Source organism: Triturus cristatus, chromosome 5_1, assembly GCF_964204655.1.
Source record: "Triturus cristatus chromosome 5_1, aTriCri1.1, whole genome shotgun sequence".
NCBI lineage: Eukaryota > Metazoa > Chordata > Amphibia > Caudata > Salamandridae > Triturus > Triturus cristatus.
The window spans coordinates 214,829,402-214,849,624 of NC_140587.1; the positions used below are offsets into that span (position 1 = coordinate 214,829,402).

Genomic DNA, 20,223 nt, shown 5'->3' on the forward strand with positions numbered 1-20,223 from the left:
TTGTCGTAAATAAGAACTGCGTGGATCATTGAAAAAAGAGGACGAGAAGGGCTCAAAACGATGTCCCTCATGCCCAGTACACGAGTACAGTCTCCACTGGGCCTATGTTTGAAAGCACTTTAGTGATCATATCACAATCCGTGACGATCACCACCCGCCAGAGCTTGAGGGGAAGAAAAACAAAAAAATTTTATGCAGTGAGGACCCTCCCTAACAAAGTTTGAAGATCACTGGTATAGGTTCTCCCCAGGTCCTGGCGTCTCCAATTTGGATTCCGTCCAGACCAACAGGGGACCAACTGAACAAAGTCTCAGTGATTGGAAAGATCCTACCAAGCTCTAAAGTCGATCAGGAAATGTCACGTCATTCTGCTCCAGGTGTCTCGCTTTAAAATCCTTGTATTTGTCTCCCTCTGGTACAACCAGACCCACTCTGAACCCAAAAAGAAAGGTGTCTGCTCTTCCGTACAGCTCTGTCCACCCTCCCTTCACCTCCTCTGAGTGGAATGAAGAATGCAGAGTAAGGCCCCCTTGATACACAGAACGAGTGAGTTTTATGACTCATTTATAATAGACATTTGCCCCCAAGGCTAGAGAGAGGACTTTGCCCTCTTAGAACAAACGGCGCGCATTGCAGAGCTCCAAGCTGTGTGCGTGTAGCCGGCTCTGTGCTCATCCTTGGACAGCAGAGGAAGACCCGCTTGTACCAAGGTGTGAAATCGGGGACAATGCGAGCTGTGGATGATTGTTGAAAAAATCCTTTTAAGGTTCCTTTCCTCCCCATGAAGCAAGATTACTAGCCCCAAGCAGTTAGGGCTGTTGTCTCGTTGCACTGTCCTAATACAAGCCCCTTACTTTTACAAGTGAATCCATCACTGCCCCTTGCCCTGGGGTCATCAGGGTGACCTGCCCCTCTGTGTGGTGGGTGGACAGCTGCCCCGGCCCGGTGTCTGGCAGCCGCTGCTGTCACTAGGGGGTGATTGAAGATGGCGCGGTCGTGCAGTCCGTGCCACTCTGACCTCCTTCATTGTGCTAGACCGGGCCTCATCTGGACCCCTTGCATTTCTAACATGTAGCATACTGCGGCCATCTTTAATGTTCTAACGGGCCAGCACAATCCTCTCTTCGTGTGATATTTTGTCGCGTGTTCTATTGTGAATGTTGAATAATATGCTGCCCTTCAACCCATTTAAATTGCAATTAATAGTTTTTACTTTATATGGTGTTTGTGCCGGCACAGTGCAAATGGCGCATTTCTTCATTGTGTTCTCAAAGAATTTCTGTTTCCGTCATGCCTCAAGGTTTTCCCAAATATTTCTTCTAGAAGAATCTCTCGAGCGGATTAAGGCTTCCAGCGTGACTGGTGCTGATGCTGGAATCGCAAATCATGCTAATATGCGTAGCAATGGCGATCTTTGAATGAGCACTCGTTCCCTTCCCCCACTAAACCCACAGGATGCGAGAGCCCTTCACAAAAGGTGATGCAGGATAATGGCAATGGGTGTTTACATAAAACTACAAAGAGTGTGTACAAAACTCAAATACATCAGTCGGCAAGCACGAATGCATCAGTCGGCAAGCACGAATGCATCAGTCGGCAAGCACGAATGCATCAGTCGGCAAGCACGAATGCATCAGTCGGCAAGCACGAATGCATCAGTCGGCAAGCACGAATGCATCAGTTGGCGTAGCACGAATGCATCAGTCGGCGTAGCACGAATGCATCAGTCGGCGTAGCACGAATGCATCAGTCGGCGTAGCACGAATGCATCAGTCGGCGTAGCACGAATGCATCAGTCGGCGTAGCACGAATGCATCAGTCGGCGTAGCACGAATGCATCAGTCGGCGTAGCACGAATGCATCAGTCGGCGTAGCACGAATGCATCAGTCGGCGTAGCACGAATGCATCAGTCGGCGTAGCACGAATGCATCAGTCGGCGTAGCACGAATGCATCAGTCGGCGTAGCACGAATGCATCAGTCGGCGTAGCACGAATGCATCAGTCGGCGTAGCACGAATGCATCAGTCGGCGTAGCACGAATGCATCAGTCGGCGTAGCACGAATGCATCAGTCGGCGTAGCACGAATGCATCAGTCGGCGTAGCACGAATGCATCAGTCGGCGTAGCACGAATGCATCAGTCGGCGTAGCACGAATGCATCAGTCGGCGTAGCACGAATGCATCAGTCTGCATAGCACGAATGCATCAGTCAGCCCCTATAACACAAATGCATCAGCCCCTATAACACAAATGCATCAGCCCCTATAACACAAATGCATCAGCCCCTATAACACAAATGCATCAGCCCCTATAACACAGATGCATCAGCCCCTATAACACAGATGCATCAGCCCCTATAACACAAATGCATCAGTCGGTATAACAAGAATGCATCCGTAATATAACACAAATGCACCAGTCGGCACAAGGCGAATGCACCAGTCGGCACAACACAAATGCATCAGTATCTATGACACAAATGCATCAGTATCTATGACACAAATGCATCAGTCGGTATAACACAAATGCATCAGTGGGTATTGCACAAATGCATCTATATTAACAACAAGAGAGGGAGAGATAGTCACTCTTATTCCCCCTGACAAGTATACTAGAAGTATACTAGAAAACAACAAAAGCCTCTCTGGTGGGAACCCAATGATGAAGCATGTCACCAACTAGGTTGGTGACTGAGGGTTCTTTTAAACAAAGAGGTTTTTTCTCGTGCCGTTTAATTCCTTAGTGCCTTTTTCTTTGGAATTTTTCAGTCACTCTTTTGTTGTTTTTTAGTATTGCACGAATGCATCAAGAGGGGCGTAGCATAATGTGCAAAAATATTGACAAAGCCAATAGATCTGGTGAGTGCCAGCCGTTTGGCTTAATCAATTCTCGTTTTCTCATGGTTTTCGTAAAACTAATATTGGGAGATCTGCCAGGCTCTCATCAATAAAAATAAAATGGTCTATGAGCGAAAAATGTTTTGGGTCTCAAAAAGCACATATTCTTGTAGTCCTCAGCACTGGACACAACTGCTTTGAATTCGGCAGTGCTCTTTGGGAAGGGCAGAATGCTGTCACTAACAGTGAAGTTAGCTAATGGCTGCAGTGGGCAGACTCACTGTGCCATGCTGCGTGTGCAGAACAACAATGCGAATGACATGATTTCAGAACAATAGATTGAGCGCTGACGCAAAGTTACTATAAGTATGAGTCAGCCGAAACGCATCTCTCCTGTTTGCTGGGTCGGAGGAGGCCCTATGAAATAAAAAAAAGCCCTAATCCATCAGCCCTCGTGAGCGTGCTCTCGTCCATGTGGAGTAGGAGATATATATATATATATATATATATATATATATATATATATATATCCATATCCATCCTACTGGCGGTCGCCAGTAGGTAGTTATAGTTAGGACCCCTTTTCCATAGGAAATCCGCAACATTCTATTTTGAATAACTTTGGCGCCGGTCGACGAATCCTCGCGAATTTCTCAAAATAGGTGGGGCGCTACGCTCCGCTCCTACCCTGAAAGTCTCGGGGGGGATTCGTCAAGCGGGGGCTGAGATAAAAGGGGGGTCCCAAAACGCGTTTTTCCCATGCATTTTTCCATAGGACCTTTAGACAGAGCTACAGCCCGAACGGCTGAACAGAATTACTAGAAATTTGGCAGAGAGGTAGTCCCTATGTCAAGGAAGTGCCTTTTGTAGGTTTGGTGTAAATCTGTTCAGTAGATTCTGAGAAAATAGCCTTTAAATCAATATATATATCTGAGCCCGCTTACGGTACGCTTACCGTACGCGTACGGTGGCGTGCGCGAGCGCGATTCTGATTGGCTCTTAGATCTTAGTAAACATTCGAATCGGCCGAAACCAGGAAGCGGCGTCCGCCATTTTGTCTCTCGCACTGAGTGTTATTTATCAAACATGATGCCCAAAAACATGTTACGGGGCTGTTTTGACAACTCCCTCCCACATAGTCATGTTGAGGGAGTCCCCAAACATCCCCCAAGAGCAAAAACGGTTTTATTTTTTTTTCGGCAATTTCGCCGAGTACGCTTACCGTACGCTTACCGTAAGCGTACGGTAAAAAATAGAAATAAAAAAAACACTATCCACATTGACCCCACCCCCTGTGCTTTTGGTGGCCGAAGGCCACCAAATGTACAGGGCTTATTAAAGTTGATAAAAACCGTGCACGGAACGCACTGCGTTAAGTGGGCGCGCACGCCTCGAATGGCGTAAAGTAACTTAGCATTTAAAAAACCGTACAAATTCACTGAAAAAACCATAGGTTTCACACACGTTATAGTTAGGAATTAGCATTTAAAAAACCTTGCAAATTCACTGAAAAAACCATAGGTTTCACACATGTTCTAGTTAGCGGAAATTTTACTGATAAAAAACCAATGAAATTGCCCCGTTATAGTTAGTGCTGGCAACTATAACTCACGCGACCGCAATCTTCTGCTGATGACATATGTGTCTTTATAAAAAAAAATATTTGTAATATATGTATAGCTAAAAATGTATGGAAGAAGACATGGGCAAATAAGTGTCTAAATACAGTATTCGCATCAGCAGAGGATTGCGGTCACGTGAGTTATAGTTGCCAGCACTAACTATAACGGGGCAATTTCATTGGTTTTTTATCAGTAAAATTTCCGCTAACTATAACATGTGTGAAACCTATGGTTTTTTCAGTGAATATGCAAGGTTTTTTAAATGCTAATTCCTAACTATAACGTGTGTGAAACCTATGGTTTTTTCAGTGAATTTGTACGGTTTTTTAAATGCTAAGTTACTTTACGCCATTCGAGGCGTGCGCGCCCACTTAACGCAGTGCGTTCCGTGGTTTTTTCAGTGAATATATATATATATATATATATATATATATATATTTTTAAACTCCAGACACAGAAAAGCATTTCATCAGTCAGCGAGACGTTTGAGTCTTATCGATGTGTGAGTGAGTAGTCCAGGCAGGATGTAGTAGGTGTTATTTCGGCTTAAACCTGAAGCGCTGGAATTAGGTTGGTAATCTTACAAAAATCCGATGAGTGTCCCTGATGCTCGGGGCATTGCCTGAAAGAGAGCTGGAGAGCAGTTGTCTTGAACCAGGTAGCTTGAGTCCGAGGCGCAACTAGAGGGGGTGAGGGGGTTAATAAAAATTTCGTTTGGGGGGGCTAATTCTTCCAGCAATAGGCAGAGTGGAGATGTAGGGGCTCTGGGAAGGGGTGAAAAAAAACAACTCCTCAAGTCTTTTAAAGACCTGTGAAGTACTTGGGTGCAGCTGCAATAAGATGGACGCCAGCAGGGCCGGACTGGGAACTGAAACTGGCCTTAGCGAACTGCTCGGGTGGGCCCAGGGGGGATGCGGCTGAGATTTGCTAGGGCCTCTTTCGGCCGAATTTGTTATAGGGGCTGATGTTGCTGGCCCACAGTACAAAAATGTCCCCCCGGAGACCCAAAACAGACCCCCACCCTGGCGGCCCACCGGGGAAACACCCGGTGCCCGCTATGGCCAGTCCGGCCCTGGTCGCCGGACCAGCCAGCCAGCCTACATCAGCTCAATAACTGTCTGTGTGTGCCGGGAAGCTGTCTCAGCCCGGGCTGACACACACGAGGAAGTGGGGGCGAATGGAGGGTTGAAGCCCTTTCAACCCTATGGGCGTTGCATGCCTGGCTTGAGAAGTATTAAGGCTGGCCTCGAGGAACTCTGGTTTTGCCAGACTGTTCCTCTTCCGTCAGAAGTAGGTAGGGGGGGGCTGCAGTTGAATGGTGTGTTGTGTGAGGCAGGCGGTCTTGTAGGTAGGAGATTTCAGAGGTGACCACTTGAGGGTGTGAAAGAGCAGGAAAGAATTGTGTCCGGTTTGTCGGAGTTAGTGAACCATCTACCACCAGAGTAGTGGACTGCCTTGAGGGGAATAGGCGTGACGTAGGGAGCATGGGGAGTAAGTAGTGTGATGTCACCAGACCCCTATGGCTTACTTGCAGTTTGGTCTGCAGCATATTACGTCATTTCTGTGCGGAAAATCCATATTTTTCCATTGTTAAATGTTATTTTGATGACAACAGCTGTAGCATGAGTACATTTGCATCTCTGCACTTTTTGCCAGTCGTGGTGTTGTAGCCACCAGCAAGCCTCATTCCATGATTTGGGATTTCAGTTTGAGCATTACATGCACGGGCTTAAAAATCCCAGCATGGAAAGTGCTCTTGGTTAAACACCCAGGTCACGTGGTATGGATCCCCTCGGCAGCTTTATTTCCACGTTTTTAGGTCGAGGGACCGTCCGGTCTGCCGAAGGCAGAACCAGAAGTCTGGAGATCTTTTGTTTCTTAGAGTGGCTATTTAGCCCGCCTCTCTTTTTGCCTCTCCTCCATTGGCTGGCTTCCTAAACGGAGGCCAGCCATTGGAGGAGAGAGCCGTCCCTCCAAATAGGCTCCGTCTTTTTCAGATTCGGGGGCGTGTTCCGTGCTGTACTTTCCACTTTTTAGCCACGCCCTTTTTTAGGCGTGTTTTTCTCTCCTCCAGCCAATGGCAAGAGGAGAGAAAAAGAAACACGCCCCCGAATCCGAAAACGCCACTGCGTTTCTCCGAGGCATTTCTGCTTTGCCTCGGAGAAAGGCGGTGGTTTTCATGGCGTCCTCTCCCCCTGCTCTCGGCTCTCTCGGTGCTCCCGTGTCCGGCTGCTGCTCTGGTCTCCTCCGCCTGTCCTCTCAGGCTGTGCACGCAGGTATTTGCCACTGCCTCTTCTACCCGGCTGTCTTTCATTCCTTCCTTTGCTCTCCACCCTCTCCATAAAGTACAGCGCGTGCACTTCGCTCTTCTATGCCCAATGTTGCCTTTGGGCCGAGCTGCTGCCTGGCTTCGGCACTGGGAAACCAGTCCAGAGTCCCCGTTTGGCCTCGACATCCTGTGATTCTGGGCAAATCACTTAATCTCCAGGTGTCTTAAAAAATAATAATGTGACTTTGTGTAATGTAATCTGGAGGTCATCGAAAGCGCTCTAATGCCCTGGGATCAAATCCGCGCTATTTAAGACTGCAAAGAATAAAATAAAAATCCGAGCTCTCCGAGCCTTTCCTACCTGCACACGCCAGTCCTCCCTGTCTTTGCTTTCAGTGGCTCTCTGTCCTTTCACTGCCTCCCCTCCCCGCTTGCTAGTCAGTTCCAGCACTTGTTTCCTTCTCTACCCCCATTCGCACCCCCCACCCCCCTTCCACACACCTCCCATGCCTAAGTAGGCGCCTCGTACATCAGCCGCGAGCCCCGTTGCACACAGGAGTCGTGGGGCGCGCCGGGATTTGCCAGTGCCTCTTCTACCCGGCTGTCTTTTATTCCAACCTTCAGACTAAACATATCTCTGCAGTGGGCGCATTTACCCACTGAGCTGCTTTTACCAACTTTTCAGAAAGGCGCATGCAGTAAAATCCTAAACCTTTGCTTCGTTTAGTTTTTATGGGGGAATACCTCCAAATCAAGGGCTTGGTTATTCATTGTGCAACAGGTCGGTGGCACCGGGACCCAGAGATGTGAGCGGGACCTGCTGCACAGTTACAGCAGTGTTTTAACTACCAATCGAAGAGATGAGTGGTCCAAACACCTTACTTAATATATCCCGACATCGAAAGTGCCTTATTTATGATGGGAGTACCTGGGAACATCACATTGCTGTTGTGCTGCCCTGTGTGTGATGCCTGCAGTCCTCCTTGAGCTGTTGTGTTCTAATTACAACAGCAGAGTACATCGTTTTCCTTTTCATTCACGAGTGTATTTTGACAATGCTGCATGTCTGCTTTCGGTGACCTGACTCCTCGCAAAAACAACATTTGCACCCAGGTACTCTTGCTGCATGTCCGTGTACACTTGCATAACGCTGTAACCTGAAACACACATGGCTTCCCCGCAGGGGGAGGGGTGCCGTGCACGCTCTTTGCATTTTTTAGTATCCTTTTCAGGGTGGAAGCCTTGCCACTGTTACCACGCTTAACACCCCCATCTCAAATTGGCTTCGATCTAATCGCTGTTTCTATCTCTCTACGTCAGAAAATACCTCACTCACTAACTCACTCTTTCACTACCTCACTCTCTATCTACCTCACTCTCTCTCTCACTACCTCACTCTATTTCAATTCCTCACTCTCTCTCTCTATCTCACCACCTCACTCTCTCTCTCTGCTAATGCAATAGGTATCACATATGCAAAAAAAAAACGAATGCCAATAGAAATGACAATGCCATTTATTTAGGGATACAAAAATGATAAAAAAATAATGAGCAATACCAATAGCTCTACCTATAATATTGCCGAGACCATTGCATTGTAAATGCTTGTTGATTTGTGCAGACAAGTGCTACTATGTTAGATGGGGGCATGTTACATGCAAACCTAGAAAGTCCTCCTGGGCATAATCGGGAGCCAGCCACGTACAGTGAATGAAAGAACGAATGAATAAATGTATATTTTTCAATTAATGAAAATTGTTACAAAAGCCGTACACAATGTAGCCCGTGGGGGAATCTTATTAGTTCATAGTTAAAACACCAACATGTCATTTAATTTGGATGATTTCGAAATACTATGATTTCACAAGGAAAAATAAAACCATTAAGATTGATATATGACCACAATCTTTAACTTTCCGACTGCCTTTAGACCCTTCCTGGATCTTTGCTTACGATTCCATGAACTTGTCGTGCAAATTTTGCTAACCTTGCAAGTTCCATCGGGGTTTCCTAAGAGTGTTGTATAAAAATGTTAAAACACTGCACCCGTTGGCCAGGCCTGCTCAACAATACAGAAACTCTTGGTAAAAGCCTAGATTAGGACTTGGTCGGCGAGCATTTACGTGTTCCATGTTCAGATGCGGGCTGCCAAAACGAAAAAATATATAATTTGTAATTGTGCACGTTGCTTAACTTATGCCAATTATGTTTTCTTGTAATTTCTCGATAAGTCATGTAATTACTCGTCTTTGGGTGGACACTTCTAAAATGAGCAATTGTCTCCTAAAGCAAGAAATCTCTTCTTATCTCTTGCAGATATTTCAAGGGCTTCCTTCGCGACAGGTAAGACATGTTCCGTCATTAAATGGTACTTAATGTCCTCTCCCGCGTGCTGACGCGCGTGGCTCGCGTGCCTGCCTTTACATACGGAATCATTTCAAATCACAGCCTTTTTGTGACGTGTACTTTTAACCCGTGCGTGTGTGTAAGAAGTGGATAGTTCTGATCCTTTGCAGATTTCCTATCAAGTGTTTTATATTTTATGAAAATTGTTGATGTTCATGTTTACAAACACAAAAATACTCACATATGCGCTTGCGCAAAGTCGCGCAAGCGCATATGTGAGACGTTATCTCCAACGCACTTGTATCCTTGTGCAGCAGAGTACTTTACATATACAGATTCATCTACTCCTGTGTGTTAGACACTAACCTTTAACATAATGAAGGGGGGGGGGGGGGGTGTCATACTGACTGGGTGTTGTTGAGCAGTGGACTTGTTGTTGCACCAAACGACTGGCTCGTGGCAGAGTTACGGGAAACTTTCCTCAGTAGCCTTGGTCGTGACGTCATCACTCTGCGCCAGTCTGTAATAAGAGGGTTTAATGTATAAGTTATGTCTTAGTGAATTGTTAGTTAAACTGTGCAAATAGTAGAGAGACAAATGAAAGCTGTACATTGCACAAGATTGTCAGTGTATTCATTCGTCCACTTCCAAAGTGCTGGACCGTTATAATAACATTTTGTTTGCTCTTAATGTGTTTAGTCACAATAATGACATTATTAATATTGTCACCTTCCTCAAGAACTCGAGGAGTGGCAGGTGAGCGTGCAGCCACAACGGCGCAGATATGTTTTTTTCTTCACATGCATTTGTGAAATTATAAACGTCAACCCATTTTTTGAATCTGGTCCGACGTTCTTTGAAAAGCAGATTTCGAAATAAATTGTAATAACACCAAAAGCAGGAGGCTGAGAGTTTGATGCATTGCACCCCCGCCCCACCCAGTATATATGTAAATATGTATGTCTTCATGATATTTTTCAGTAATACGATTGGTGAGATAGCTAAAGCTGGCTCTAGGCCAGGCCTAAGACATACACTACACACACACCTGTAGTGCCTTATTTTTTGGAAGCAATAGTGGAAATCCATTCATTGCACTTGACTTTAATGAAAGCTTATGGGCAATAGCCAAACAGTCATGTTAAGATAATTTTATTGCACCCATTAAAAGCTAAACAAATTTTACGGTTTCGTTGAAGTGGTTGAGCAACTACAAGCAGAATTCGGTTATGCTAGTTGTTATTGTATAGTGCCTAGTCTTCCATCAGTAAGGCCTCGTAGTGCTTTCAGCTGTCTGTGGTGCCTCCCCTCCGCATGTGCCTATGGGTTTTCCTTCATAGGCTGCTTCTTGAGTTTACTTCTGGGCATATGTTCTTGATGCTGGGACTGTCCATGGTTGGCGCTTGGCGAAACCCCCATTCCCAGTATATAATCTTGTCTGCAAGACACCCCCATTCCCAGTATATAATCTTGTCTGCAAGACACCCCCATTCCCAGTATATAATCTTGTCTGCAAGACACCCCCCATTCCCAGTATATAATCTTGTCTGCAAGACACCCCCCATTCCCAGTATATAATCTTGTCTGCAAGACACCCCCCATTCCCAGTATATAATCTTGTCTGCAAGACACCCCCCATTCCCAGTATATAATCTTGTCTGCAAGACACCCCCATTCCCAGTATATAATCTTGTCTGCAAGACACCCCCATTCCCAGTATATAATCTTGTCTGCAAGACACCCCCCATTCCCAGTATATAATCTTGTCTGCAAGACACCCCCCATTCCCAGTATATAATCTTGTCTGCAAGACACCCCCCATTCCCAGTGTACAATCTTGTCTGCAAGACACCCCCATTCCCAGTATATAATCTTGTCTGCAAGACACCCCCATTCCCAGTATATAATCTTGTCTGCAAGACACCCCCCATTCCCAGTATATAATCTTGTCTGCAAGACACCCCCCATTCCCAGTATATAATCTTGTCTGCATGACACCCCCCATTCCCAGTATATAATCTTGTCTGCAAGACACCCCATTCCCAGTATATAATCTTGTCTGCAAGACACACCCCATTCCCAGTATATAATCTTGTCTGCAAGACACCCCCCATTCCCAGTGTACAATCTTGTCTGCAAGACACCCCCATTCCCAGTATATAATCTTGTCTGCAAGACACCCCCCATTCCCAGTGTACAATCTTGTCTGCAAGACACCCCCCATTCCCAGTATATATCGTCTGAAAAGTTGTCTATATCAGTTGGGGTTCCTACCTAGCACCACGTCCACCGAGTACCTCGTTTCCTGCTCTGGGGTTTTCTGTTAAAAATCTTTATCCGCCGTGCCTACAATTCCCAGAACACATTAGATTGTTTTATGGGAGCCAAAGAATGTAAATATGGTGGGGGGCAATATCCGGGGATGTGGCAACTCTGTGATCAATGGGTGTAGTGTGTCTACGTAGGGTGTGGAGAAGGTTGTTCTTGCCCAGTCTAGGTGAGGCTGATCTACAACCGGGAGAAGGCGCGCTCATAGTCACTGGGAAATGAGCCGATTTACTTGCCCGTAAGCATGTCCTTCTTGTAATACCATATTCCAATGTTTACTCAAAGATAGTGCCTTATTTTTGCTGTAAGGCAGCTTCCTGCTTCTCCAGCGATGGGGATGATGTTCTATGAATACTTGATGGCCGTAGCTTGCGGTGAGTTCCATGCTCGCCTACACAGATCGCGGATATTTCGCTGTGATCCTGTTTAGCCGCGTTAGATAAGAACACGAGACTGCTAGCATATAAATGAACGAAGGGATGCTGCATGCATACAAAGTCACCAGTTCTCTTTTTTTGGGCAGGGGCCTTGAATACTGAATTGGTGGGAATGTTGTGGAGATTAACTATGGTTTCAAGTGATTTATCAGCTTTAGATCTACACAGCCTTATTGCAGGGCTAACACCCAATTTATCACATTCCCGGGTCAAGGTAAATGTAATCAACCATAGGCGTGTTTCTGCAAATTTGTTTGCAAATGCAGTTCCAGTTGGAGAGCGCTTCGCCATTTGCATTCAGGTGTGCAGAGATGGGTCATGCTTCAGCAAACTTGTATTGCGGCGAATTGACTGCACTAGCTTTTTTCCCCTGCAAAATAGCTCCGATGAAGGGTGATTAGTTTAATTTCTTCTCATTAGAATTTTATTCCCTTGACATGGCCTAACCAAAGTACAGCCATTGACTTCTGGAATTTCTGCTCCCAGGGTTTAGTCTTTTGTATTTGTTCAATTTTTAAAATTATTGTTGTTCCATTACCTTCTGAAAGGTCGTAAAGTACTGCTTGTAACTACAAAGGGCTCATTAGCTTCTGCCAGCAATAACTGTTGGTTGTCGGTCATCCCAGAGCAGAAAGTAAGTGCCTATTATTTGATGAAACCTTATTATAAAAGGGACAGGATACGTTGTAAATGCTCCGCCCCCTTTCCTGCTGTTTTCATTATTCCATCGGCATTAATAGCGCCAATGTCAATTAGCTGACCGAGGCTTAATTTTGTGTTTTAATGTAGTGCCTGCCCCCGGAGCTATTAGTCAAGTGTGACAAATGAAGAGAACAGTACGTCACTTAAATGAAAAGTATTGAATTTTGTTGCGTATTAAATACACACATTTTTACTGAAGTATACTTTTTGGAGGTAAAATTGCAGAATTTCACAAATGTATAATTCTGGGTAAAAAGAGCTTCTGCTATTCCTCACCTGACCTCCCCTGTAAAGCGTCGATTATTAGGTTGTCCAATTCTGCTGCTCTGCTCCGGCTCATAATTAATGATCTGGGTCTTTGCTCAAGGCTGCAGATAGTTAAAAGGGTATTGGTTCCCGCCCAGTATTGATCTCGTGTCGGCTTGGGCTCCAGATGCATCCTTCCATCTCCAGATGGATGGCATGGCTTCGGCTTGCCATTAGTAATCCATTCAGCTGACTCGGCTCCTAGAGGTGTGCGTTTGGAGGCCTCTGCAAGTCTGGTCTGGCTCGGAGACTCCGGCTCTTTGTTCCAGCAGATATGATGGACTGCGTTGGCTGCTAGGTTAAGGGTTCTGAGGGAATGGCAGGATTGCTCACATCCTTCTCTGTTGCTGTTGAGTCCTCTCGGGGACTTGAGTTTAAAAGGCAACTACAGAGGAAGTCCATGGACAGATAGCTGGAGGACATGCTTTTATGTAAAATAAGTCGTCCATCCTGGCTGCCGCTAAATAAATATTTCCTGTGGCCCTCTATCAATTTACTATATGTTTGAGCAGGCTATGTTTCAGGCATGGTTTTACCTACCAAAAGATTGCTTATATGGACCAGTACAAGAATCCCCAGTTTTGTGTAGGTTTGTTTTCTATTTGAAATACAAGTGCTTTCCAAAGCGACACATCAATACAGGAAAGTGAATGTTGTGTTGCATTTTAGAGTTTTTATACAATGCAACCTAACCTTTCATACGACCTGGTTAGTGGTTCTCATTGCAGATTCGGTGGTAGTATGTTTTCCCACAGAAGGTCTTCCATGGGGTGTTGGAGGGATACAGGCCTTTGTGAGTGAGCTTAGTGTGGTTTAGAATATGTAGAGTTTCTCCAAATTTGTACTCAGAGAGCGGTGTGTTCTCACGACTTGGCAGCCAAATCCATATTAGAGTGATGGAGGTTATGGGTTGTTTCCCGGGGGTGGTACAACCCTCCTCTGGAACCATTTTTTGGGGTCATAATTACACCCCGTTGGGGTTGACCCAACATGCTTCACTCCAGTTGTTGCGACCTCCCCTTCAGTTCCTGGTTCTCATTTGTTCCTGTCCTGGTGTTTCCTTTAGCAACTTAGGTTGTCTAATGCACGTGGCGCTCCATCTTCTAGTTCCCAGGTCCCTGTCACTGGTACCTCCTGTTTCAAGTTTCCTTCCTTCATTCATTTGTTCATCTTTTACGGTCCATCTTTGACCCGTCTCAAGTTTTGTGCCTGGTGGGCCATGTATGCTTCTGATGGTCTAGGATAGAAGACTACATTCATCCTCAGTATTTTATGTCCCAGAGAGGCACATCCAGCTTGTTTAACAGCAAGGCAGCAGAGGTTTTGCAACTTGGGTTTTAAAAGATAAGTTGTCTATGCTGAGTTTTGCCCATTATGTCTGCCAGAGATTGCCCATGATACTTCCGTTTAGCTCCTCACATCATGACACTAAAAGGCCTGTCCCTTCTTCCCAGAGACCTTTCAGGTGGCAACCTCCAGTGCTGCTTGTACAGATGGCTTTCAGCAAGGGAAGCTCTCCATGTTGGGATGGAGACTGGTATTATTCTCCAGGTTCTTGCTTTTCCTAACCTGTGGGCATTCTTGTTACTTGAGTGGGAGGACCAGACTCTGTTTCTGTACCATGCAGCATGCCCCATCCTATGCACAGGCACATCTTATTTTCTGGGTCGAACCCTGCATCTCTAGCACTCAGAACATCTTTATGTATGGCTTACATCTTATTCTTGGAGTCTTATTCAATTCTGGTAACTAATGGCACACATCTCTGGCTTCAAGTCATGTGTGCCACTCCATCTGTCTGTCGTTTGCAGCCGTTTATCCACATCACCCCTATGCCTCTTGCTTGGGGACCTGTTGTTCAGTGACAGTCTGTGATTCTCTGTGCTACCATCAGAACTAGGTCCATCCAGAACTGCCTGGCTCCAATGCAGAATAAGTGTGAACTAGTGTTAAAGAGAAACTGAATTCCATCGCCAGGAAGGAATAAGTGTCAGGATGTAGGTGTGGGTTCTCAGCACTGGGTTCAGTATGAGCCTCCTTCCTGCTTAGGTAGTTGGAAGGCATTCCTTTCAGTGACACTGTCTGTTCGCAAGAGGCGAATTGTGATGGTAGCCTCTGAGATGTCAATTGTGAATGGAGGTTGGAGTTGCAAGGAAGTATAAGGAATGTCGGAGGAGCGGTGAGCTGAGCTGTGAGGACATTGCCTTCATTTCTACCCCTCATGATGCTCATGTGCCTCCCTTATTCAGCTATTTGTAGTTTCTACACTATGAGGCCTTTCATTTCTGGCAGTGAAAATCTCAGGGCAGCTTTCAAGTGGTAATATGGAGGTAGATTTCCAAATCAGAAATTTGTGTTTGTGCTGAAGTTACTTCTTTTGGATTTGGTGCAGGTAGAGTAGAGAGTATGTACAGCTACCTCTTGCAAAGAACTAGTGTAGCTGACTAATGTGGGTATGTCAGATGCTGTGTGGGATGGCTTGTGGGTTATGGTGAGGCGATATGAGATGTAATGAGGTATTTTCTCAGACATGTGGCGAAATGGTGTTTTATTATTATGATGTGCAGTTGTTATGGTATATTACTACCGTATTGCATTACTGTTGCATGTTTTGTGATGTATATGTCCTGGTAATCCATCTTTGTGTACTGGACCTATGATGGTATCTGTAATGTGTTTGTATGATGTGGTTCTGAGAAGCCCTGTGGTACTGGTGTATGAAGTGATTTCCTCTAATTTGATATATTGTGGAGTGGCGTGGGATGTTGCATCAGGTTTGACCTCTCTTGCATGGCTGGTAATGAGACTGGTGGTTGATTTGAGATTTGTTGATTGTGTATGCATTGATTTGAGGTATTTATGAAACGTAAACCTTTCAGCTAAGGTACAGTGTGCTATTCTTTGCAGTGCAGAACTTAAGTCAAAGGAGATCTAACAGTCCGTGCCCTGAGAGGCATAGGGGAATGCAGGGTGGGCGGATAGGGTTCCAGAAAGAACGAGAAAAGAGTACATAGGACACAGATGGGTGAGCGGTTCACAGGCGAGAACAAGGAGAGGTTTTCTTGAAGCAAATATGCAGGAGAGATGCGGGTGAGAGCCCAAGAACTTGGGAGTTACACAGCAACAAAGTGTTGCTAGCTGAGAAGAGTCTTCATTTCCATTTGTAGCGGGGCCACTCTTCAGCCGTTCTGCGGTGATCCCAGATTAGACCATCAGGTAAGGATGAGTTCTGTTGGCTGCACAGTGGGTTAGAAAGTCTGCATGGCACTTGGCTGCACTCCGAGTGATGGGGTGAGTGGGGTATGTACAGAGTTGTTAGGTCTGGAAAGGAGGAGGAGGAGAACCAAGTTAGTACACGCCCTGGATCCCTAGGTCTTCGAAGAGTGTCTTGGTTGACGGAGTCAAAGCTGGAAGGGTAGCTCTGTAGGTGTCCATCTCAGGTGGGTCACCAGGTTATTCAGGATAAGCATTATCTTTGTTTGATAGAATAGTTCTGAGGCTGTTGCTCTCTGTAAGGCAGTGTTGCGTAGAAGAGTTTGCATTTGATAGGTAGGGTGTTACTGGCTTTATGAATGGGTGGTGGACAAGGACCTGGGGGGAAAAATTAGGCAAATTTACATTTTTTGGCTGAATGTTTTAATTGGAACTATGAGATGGGCTATAAACTGATCAGCATCTGGCTCCTGGGTCATTGAGTCTTATGCACAGGGCAGGAGAACATTGTGTTGACAGCACTAAGCCGAAGATAGGTGAGATGTTTGATTAGATGAGTTGGTTGATTTTTTTACATTGGTTGTAAAGTGTTTGGGCAGATTGGTTCATAATTCCTGCAATTATGTTCATTGGAGCTGCTGGGTTGCTTAAGCGTTGCAAAACTTGGAAATTCTTTTGGTGGAGAATTGTGGAGTTTTGGTAGATATAGAGGGCTTTTCTTGCATTTTGGATGACTTAGATGGACGTAGTCCAGTTTGTTGTGTTAGTTGGGGAACAAGCGCTATTTCTACTCAAGACGTTGATATCTTCTTTTTACTAACTTTGAGAGTAATGTTGTGTACCATTTCGAGGATGTCTTCTTGTGGGAACAACTAAGGTTCTCCGTTGGTCCTGCATTCACAACCCTTTGACGGTCCTTTATAGATGTGTTACAGCAAGAGTTCTGATCTTGCTTCAGTTTAGAGTTAAGTTTGTTGTTGGAGGATTTTTTTTATTCAATGCCTTCAACTTGCTGATTGAAAAGTGCATTTTGTAAAGGGGCTATTTTTGGTTAGTGTGCTTGTAAAGAGGATGAGTAGTTATTCTGCAGTAGCAGTGTGGCTAAGAGGGTCTCGGAAATTAACATTGCATCAAATGTGTTTCCTCTTGACTGAATTTGCCCTTTAATCAATTTTTTCATTTGTTGGGTTTCTATATTAGTGATTAGGTATTTTGAAGGACATTTGTAAGGTTAATGAAACTTGACGCCGAGATCTCCTGGTGTGGTGATTTAGCATAATGTTTGCTATTGGTTAGGTAGCCGTTTCTGTTAATTTTTACACTTGTGGTCTTTAAATGGAAATTAAAGAAACGTTGGTGGTGTGTGGATAGAGAATCCTAGGAATATTGACTCGTAGTGTGCTGTGAAGGTCGGGAGACTTTATCGCTCCCATCTGCTTGGGTTGGTTATGGTGGGTTACTTTGTGTGAGGTTGGTATTCCTCGTTGATGGTGGATAAACTGTTATTGGAGACCAAGCTTGTTAGGAACTGGGATAGCACAGAGGTGGAAGCACAGAGTGCTCTGGACTGTGGCAGAGACATCCCATAGGAAGGGCCCAAGCACTGAATCGTTCAGATGCACATGGTGAACTTTAGGCCTTAAGCGGCTATGGCTGATTGTGCTGGAGTATAATCTCCAATTTCTTGCTAGAGGTAAATTCGTGCAACTCCATGGATAATTAGGTCTCGCCTGATCCAGCGCATGCGCTGGTCTGGTGAGACTTATTGAGAGGGTTCCAAAAAGTGCTACCAGGCCAGCCTAGAGCTACAGTGCATGTGCGCAGGCGCCGCGCTTTACCGCGATTACTTTCACTTTCGCGGCCACACGGCCGCTTTGATGTTTGAGCGTGATCGCGATCACTTTCAGTATTTAGTTATGCAACTGTTGCATGGCTAAACACTTCTAAGGTCCCAAAGGCGAGACTTATTGGCTATGCCAATGCTTGTTTTTAATAATACAGTGAGCAGTTGGTATTGGTTTGATGTAATCCAGTACTAATTTGGGCTACCTCATGGAGCGCCTCGCTGCTGTGGAGTTATTTGGTGGTTTGGTATTAATGTAGATGCTAGAGCAGAGAGAATTCTTACTTTTCATTATTACCAAATTCAAAGCACTAGTTATTGACTGTGCTTAGATATGGCAGAGGTGAGATCAAAGCAAAATGACATCAGACCATAAAATAGCAACCAAACTGCTGGCGAAATGGTGACAGTGGCTGATGATCGGGGCCACTGCAACTCTGCAGCATGGGAGGGCCAAATTATGTGGCCAGGATGAGTAAATTATGTGGCAAGAAAAGGAAAATTATGCAGCATATTTTTGGGTAGCATTACTTAATTATTTTGTCATGTTTACACATAATTAACACAATCTGGGTATTGGTTGTACCTCATTAGTACCTGTTTAACACCCAAACCCCAACTATAGCAATAATCAACAGAAAGGAGACCAGTCAACCTGTGCAAAGGGCCTTCCTTTGTGCGGCAACAAGTGTCAGTGCATTTTTAGTACATTTTGAACCCTCGGAGCTAGAAAATGAATTTTCTTTTTGTTAACTTCTGCAGATTATGCAGAAGAAGATGGATTATGTGTCAAATGCTACAAATCTATAATTATGCAAAAAAAACGCCCAGCCACAAAATCATATAATTCCAGTGACCCTGCTTATGCCCCATCCCATCCATGCTGATTAAATTGGCTTCACAAATGAAAGGATGGATTGAGGCAGTGTCAGATGCCTTCTACCTGTCCAGGCTACCTCAGCGGAAACCAGGGGCGAAAGAACCGTAATGGCACTTGAGGCGAAGGTCTTTGATCGCTTTGTCACAATCCATCAGGGAGGTGATATATAGACTTGGCTATCCATTTATATGCCGATTGAATTCTTGAGCAAATAGCAGACAATACACAAGTCCTGCATCATGGCAAACATGGCACTGTTGGGCCCGGTAGACCAGGGTGGGTAAGAGTCTGCCCTCTTCTGTTTGAGTTCTCCATAGTTTTAGAGCCCCTGGTGGTGAGTATCTGAACCAATAAGAACATTAGTGGGACAAGTGGTCATTGGGGTTAACAGCAGGATCTCTCGGATTCAGTGAATTCTCTTCCAAGAGTTATGAAATGCTTACATGACTTTGGAAGGGCTTTTGGACAGAAGGTAAATACCAACAAGACTAAATGGTTTAGGTTGGGGGCATAAAGCAGTGGTACAGGACAGGAGAAAGAAACCTTTTACCCAAGACATAACTTCTAAAACGAGGATGAGGACTCGAGGATTCACATTACTGAGATGCATGACTCCTGAACAAGCGAAAGTACACTTCACAACTGCATACTCCTGAAGATGACCTGAAGAGATGGTTGAGATCCCCAGTGTCAATATCATTCAAATGAACCTCCGTCCGAGGACCTTATCTTTTTGTAATTTGACTTCATAGATTTTTGATTAATTAATACATGATACAATCTTCCTTATAGTCTGCGTGTTGACAAGATCAAATCAATATATATATATTTTTTTTTTTGCAGAATTTTATATAGCGCAAACTTGACCCGAATCCGAATCGGGTATCAGAGCGCTTTACATAGCACCAGTTATGTTACATGAGGACACACATTCATTTTTTGTTTAGGCACGGGGAGATTATGTGATTTGCTCAGAATCACAGGATGTTCAGCGTCATTACCGAGATTCGAACCCAGTTCCCCAGGTCCGAGGTCGAGTGCCCTAGCCGTTAGGCCAATTGCAAACATTTCAAGTCATTGAGATTTTCAACACACAGTGAAATCAATGCTTAATTTGAGCCGGTGGTTTCCGTTGCTCAACACCGGCACTTAATCATCAACACCCGCAATTTTCATGAGCACCAGTTAGGACGCGATCATTTATGGGGAGATTACGTGATTTGCCCAGAGTCACAGGATGTTGAGCCAACGCAGAGACTCGAGCCTAGTTCCCCATCTCCGAAGGAAGCAGCTCTGGCCGTTGCACCTTATCCTCTCCCCACTTTCATATTTAGTAGTTGGTTCTGTTTTAGACGGTGCTAATAGGAGAAATGGACTGATGCAAACCGCCTCCTGACGAGGCCCCAGCACTTTTCTTTTCCAAATGAACCACTGAGTGC

General features: G+C 45.1%; 1 protein-coding gene across 15 annotated transcripts in view; it reads left to right on the forward strand.

Annotated features, from left to right (window-relative positions):
• PTK2 (protein tyrosine kinase 2) overlaps nucleotides 1-20,223 on the forward strand; it is a 799,547-nt gene that overhangs the window by 130,324 nt on the left and 649,000 nt on the right. For 13 of the 15 annotated variants that reach the window (XM_085604846.1, XM_085604845.1, XM_085604850.1 and 10 more), the window contains exon 2: nucleotides 9,046-9,072. The exons of the other annotated variants lie outside the window; for them this stretch is intronic. Coding sequence is in view for 10 of the 13 variants with exons in the window: in XM_085604844.1 (XP_085460970.1) it covers nucleotides 9,046-9,072 (27 nt within the window). In the remaining 3 variants the exon portion in view is untranslated. The remainder of the gene's footprint in view (nucleotides 1-9,045; nucleotides 9,073-20,223) is intronic. 15 annotated transcript variants of the gene reach the window in all.